Genomic DNA, 6,000 nt, shown 5'->3' on the forward strand with positions numbered 1-6,000 from the left:
TGTTTGTTTATTCGCCATTTGCTCTGCAGATGTCCTGAGATGAGCTACAAACAGTCTAAGGGATCAAGCTTTGAATACACATCCATCTGCTCCCGAAGAGTGAGTCGTCAACTATTAGCAGTTTTCTGCAGGACAAAGTGCGGCTTTCTGAATCTGATTCGTTGTCAGTGAAGCGCATTGTTTAGTTTGGTAAGGTAAGGTAAGGTAAGGTAAAATACATTTAAAATAAAATAAATAAAAAATAAAATAAATAATGGAAGCAGATGGTATCTGTCAACTTTTTTCATATTTTCCACACTGATTGATGGGAAAATTCTGCAGAATGTGTTCAAAATAGTGAATTGAAAAAATGTTGACTTAGCAACATTGTCCTATAGTTTAATAGCAGGCATGTGTCACTATGAGGATGAGGATGTCTGTCTGTACTTATGTGTAGAATAAGTTCACGCTGTGAACTACATGCTGTGTGTTTAAAGAGTGTGGAGCCCACCGTGCTCAGGGGGCCGACAGGATCTCTTCTAATCTTATTAGGAAAACCTACTTCATTACCATAATTTAAACCATAGAAAGAGTTGTCTGAGAGCCCAGGAAATCTCTGAGGTGTGATACCGACCACGAGTGTGTGAGGAATAAAATAAAATAAAAAAACACGCCCCTGTTCTGGTTACTGTTACGAACACACACAGCTTAGCTTCCAGCTTCGTATTAGACGTAAAAATGTAAGAGCGCGTTCGTCCGAGACTATAAGTCAGTCCAAAGGTGACATAAATCCTAGAGTGTACAGAACGGCCGCCGCTCCCCGTGCAATAACAGCCGTAATGAATGTGCGGTCCTAGCCGACCCCTGGAGAGTCTGCCCACACGGAGGGGAGGAGACGGGATTTTAGGGCACAATCGGTCCCCTTGGCTTCGGTCCTGCTGCCAAACACTCCGGCCGTGATTTATCCCGCACACACTTTGCTCTGATTGGTTTCCCTCACTGAGCCTAACTTTAAACATTTACTCTACTGCTGTTGCCGGCGGGGTGCAGGTGGGGTTGGGTGGGTGCTCTCCAGGGGTCAAAGAAGGGGAATGTGGAATGGAAGCAAAATGGAGAGGTTCTGATTGGGTAAGAAAGAGAGGCCCACCATACTCATGTGCTCGTCCTGATTGGCCATGACAAGGAAGCCTCCATCGTCCAGAAGTACACAGTCCAGATACTTTGTGAGAAAAAGATAAACACAGTTTTAGAGTAATATACACTAATCTTTAAAAGATTGGAGTCAAGATTATTTATTTATTTTTTAAGAAATTAATACTTTTATTGTGCAACAATGTATTCACATGATCACAAAAAAAAATCACTAAAGAATCCGGAAAAAACTTTCCACAAAATATTAAGTCGTGCCGCTTAATATTTTGTGGAAAGTTTTTTCAGGATTCTTTAGTGATTTTTAATAAGATACTGATAATAATAATAAATGTTTCTTGAGCAGCAATCATCATATTAGAATGATTTCTGAATGATGCTGAAAATATGGCTTTAAAGCATATTAAAACAGAAAACACTTGTTTTAAACTGTAACAATATCTCACATTACTGTTTCGTACTGTATTTTTGATCTAACCAATGTCAAACGGTATTGCATATAATATAGATAATATCATCTCTTCAGATCTAACAAATAAATATGATCTTACCGCATCATTTCTCCTGCACCCACAGATTTCACCAACACACTGTGCAGGAAGATTTACAAATACAATATCGGTCATCAGTCAATATTAGAGATTTCTTTTATTTATTGGTAGACATTGGACATATTGGCTCATATTGGATATTTAATTGTGCATGTTCTTTTTCACATCTACATTTAGATAACAACACATAATAACACTTTTATTAACAAATATAGACGTTAACTCTTTGCACTCACTTTAGGCGTAATTGTAGTGTTCATGAAGCTTTCCATCCAGCTCTGTATATCCAGTTTTACACCGACAACTGAAACATAACAAAAATGAGTTTAGTTTAAAATTTTGCATCAGTTCACATTCTTAAATAGACAACAATTCAAACCATAAAGATTCATCCGATTATTACTAGTAATCTATTATTAGTATATTATTAGCTCTACTGATAATGTTGGTGCCAATATCTAGGGAGCAAGATGGCCAATGGCCAATGTCCAACAGGTTTTTTATATACCGTATATATTTAAAATATCGTCAGATTACTTGACTAGGCTTTTATGTTGGTTTATCACTTCATACTATGTTGTATCTTTCCAAACCACTGGCTATCTACAGTATATTCCTATGGTAATTACTGAAACTATAAAGTCAGACTCTCACCTGCTGGTTTTAGCGTGAATTCATCAATTCTCAGGTCCATCGCTCTGCTCGCTAAAACTGAATCTTGAGTTTCTAATAAAGAGAGGACAGAAAATGTCCATTAATCCATAGGAAAAGTGGTATGTGCCTGTATAATCATCACAAACACTTACTATTGTTTGTGAATGATGTAAATATATAAACATCATTGTCCAGACTTCTCTTATAGAAACTGGACTCATAAGTTTCTGCATCTTCTGTCCATTCTGGACCAGCACTGCAAAACACATACACAGAGACAATGGGCCAATCCTATGGGTCTGCCTGCTATTCCTAAAACGTAAAAAAATATATAACAGATTTACCTCGCAGGATAGACTCTAGTGACACCGCCATCTGTCGCCACAAACTTAGCCTTGATTCTGTCATTCCTGACAACCACACACACAAAAAAATCAGTGTTTAAATATATGAAGTTGACAGAAAAATTCATGCTTCTCATGTGACTTTCTCTCTCTCTCTGTGGAACACAAAAGGAGATGCTTAGCAGAATGTTCATCCTACTCTTTTCCATACAGTAAAAGCATACAGTGCCCAAACTCCTAAAAGGACAAAATAGCACCAAAAAAAGCCATTTTTAAGATGCTCTTTTGTCCAATTTGAAACTTAACCGCCCCTGATCACTATATGCTTTCAGTGTATGGAAAAGAGCAGCGTGAACATAGTTCAAAACATTTGTGTTCCACAAAAAAAATGTTTTTATAGAGGGTCAAACAGGTTTGGAACAACATCAGGAGAGTAAATGATGACTGAAATTTGTCTATCCTAAGTGAACGTGGCCTTTTTTGTGTGTGCATTTTTTATAATTTGGTGCAACTCACAGTCCTTGTTCGCTCCAGTGTTTGGCCAGTTCAGCGGTGATGCCAGCGTCCAGCAGCATCCTGTTTATTAGGTCCATATCACCTGAGGAACAATACACAAATAAAAAAGCCTCAGTTGACATATCGCCATTCCTTTACAATCGTCCATCGCCCGAGTATCAAAATGACCCTCACACTAGGAGCAAACCCTAACGGAGGATCAATAGGCACAAAACAAAGCTTTACGTCATTATAAGCTTCACCTTAGACTTGATGAATGCATAAACACCTGTTGGTCATGAGTAAGAACAGGCTCCACATTCTGACCTTAGAGGCAACCCATGCCAAAGTCATAAAGAAGTAGAACTTCATAAAAAGAGAGCGAGACAGTGACGCAAAAACGAGGCGGTGAGACGCGTCGGGGAAAGTAACACGCAGATTAATTTTCCGAGACGTGAAACACGATTGTATTCTTCGGCGGTATGAAACGCCAGTAAGTGTTCAAAGGTTTTTCGTTTTTTTTTTGGTGCGGGTACCTTCAGAACATTAAAGTGCTTTATAACATCGCACTGCAGTTCATTACCGCAAAGTCTTTACGACAAAACACACACACTTCAGAAAGAGCAGCTGGCGTACAACTTTATTCCGCCCCCCCTTTGCACGCCGCATGCTTTTCATTAGGACCTGATTGAGAGCAGCGCAAGAACACAATTCAACTGATCCGCCTGTGTTTGACAGCGAGGAAATCGTGGACTTAAAATACCAGGCCTCTGTGACAAATAGCCCCAAAATTGAGCGTTTACAGTGCTGTGTTTTGCCGGTTACAACATTTTATTGTCTGTGCTCATGAGGAAGACGAAAAAAAAAAGAAAGAAAACCAGACATAAGTCAAAATCATTGTCTGTTGGTGAATGTGAGTGAATTTTTGCTCTGTTGTATTTCTTTTGGAGCATTAATAAACATTAATATATTATAAATCTAAATATTTAAGTTAAGTAGTTAAGTTGTTAAGTTAAGTTAATGTCCTTGACCAATGTACCAGCACACATCCTCTCTCTCTCTTTTTCTGTGACATGTCCTGCTTTTCCTCTTTCACACGGGGTAATTGGTGCCGAATTGGGGGGTGGGCTCGTAGGTATAAAGTATTACGGCCAAACCTACACATTCAACACATGTGCACCAAACCAAGTGATTACCGCAGCACCAATAGATCCCGGTGAGATCAAAGCGGCCTGTGGAGAGGAAGGTGAGGGGTGTGTGGGGGCAAAGGGAGGAGGTTTACTTAGCATTAACACGGTCAACAAGAGAACAATAAATATAATTAGACTGAAACTGACACCACAAAACCTCGAATTTAATCAAGAAAAAGGTGTATGAGAACAGCTTTTGATGTCACGGTTTTAAACCAAAAGCAGTTTGATTGTGAATAAAATATTAAATCTATGCAAGAACTTAAATTGATTCCATTTTTAATCTAATATCCTAAGTCTATGTAGTTATTTTAATTTTATAATGCTAAAAAATATGGCTATTACTTGATTTTTAACCGTTTAGGCATTATTTAGTAAAAAAAAATTTACATACAATATTATATAATATTATATATATATATATTGTGTTAAACTGTCATTTCATGTCAAGTCATTTAAACTTAAATCACATTAAACTGACTTAAAAAAATGTGTTGAATCTTTGTATAACTTATTAAAAAGTTGAAAATGGCTTAACTTATTTTGATGAGTTAAACTAAGCAATGTAAAAGCATATGTTATCATAACTTATTGATCTTTTTTTACAGTGTAGCAATACAATGTTGTGCTATTTTATAACACCTGTGTTAAGAAAAGTTGTAAAATGTATTATGTGTAATGGTATTATTTAGTAATACTGTGATGTAGTAATACTTAAAATACTGTATTTAAAAAACTATTTAAAAATTTGGTTTAGGATTAGATGCTTATAATTACGCATCATTTACTATCTTTACTATAATCAGTAACGTGTACAACAAGAAGTGTTAACCAATGTAGTGATAAAAAAATATATAAAAAACGTGTCATTGCAATAATTTGTAATACTATAATATTGCATATCTAAAAAAACTCTATGTAAAAATATGATATGTATAATATTTCATGAGTTAATTATAATCTCTTTAATTATGCATTAAAATGCGTAATTGAAATATTAAGTAATAATATTTATAACACTGTTACAAACTACATCTACAAATTACAAATAAGTATTAAATATGTAATGGCATTGTTTATTAATATAATGTGATATTTTAAAAATACTATTATTAAGTGCAACAAAGTTTGAATTATGAAACAAAATGAGTGAAATAAAAAATAGTTATGAAATATATACATTTATTAGCTAATAGCTAATAGAAGCTACTACTTTTAAGTAAAGTTGGTCGCTCAAAAGACATGTTTTTAATCTAGATTATGACCGCATGAGAGAGCCCAATGATCTTTGAACTGGCGGTATGAATCCCTGGCCTATAAGCTATGGTACCATCACACTCCCTGTCACAGCTCAGTTCTGGATTTGAACCAGAAAGATACTCACACAGCGGGTCTGTTGGGGGTCTTTGTGTCAATGTATTGGTTGAAGTCGATGAGAAATTGTGTGTTGTTGTCACTCTGATGTTTCAGATCTGTGCAGTAAGCTCCTAAAACACGAGAGGAACATTTCTCAGAATCATTTGGAGAACAACACGAAGGAAAGTAAACAGTCAGTCACAGAACTATCCCTTTAAGAAACTGACCTGGGTGCTATTAGAGTATATCCATACTCTTCAAATTTGTCCACCTGCAGGCTTT

The 6,000-nt window shown here is 36.2% G+C and overlaps 1 protein-coding gene across 1 annotated transcript in view; it reads right to left on the bottom strand.

Annotated features, from left to right (window-relative positions):
- Window positions 1-6,000, bottom strand: part of cacna2d1a (calcium channel, voltage-dependent, alpha 2/delta subunit 1a) — a 62,121-nt gene that overhangs the window by 10,579 nt on the left and 45,542 nt on the right. Inside the window, 10 exon segments of the mRNA XM_079624228.1 lie at window positions 1,127-1,198; window positions 1,680-1,718; window positions 1,916-1,983; window positions 2,334-2,405; window positions 2,486-2,589; window positions 2,678-2,743; window positions 3,194-3,275; window positions 5,747-5,756; window positions 5,758-5,849; window positions 5,947-5,996. Coding sequence (XP_079480354.1) covers window positions 1,127-1,198; window positions 1,680-1,718; window positions 1,916-1,983; window positions 2,334-2,405; window positions 2,486-2,589; window positions 2,678-2,743; window positions 3,194-3,275; window positions 5,747-5,756; window positions 5,758-5,849; window positions 5,947-5,996 — 655 coding nt within the window.

The sequence above is a fragment of the Phoxinus phoxinus genome, assembly GCF_949152265.1.
Source record: "Phoxinus phoxinus genome assembly, chromosome: 9".
NCBI lineage: Eukaryota > Metazoa > Chordata > Actinopteri > Cypriniformes > Leuciscidae > Phoxinus > Phoxinus phoxinus.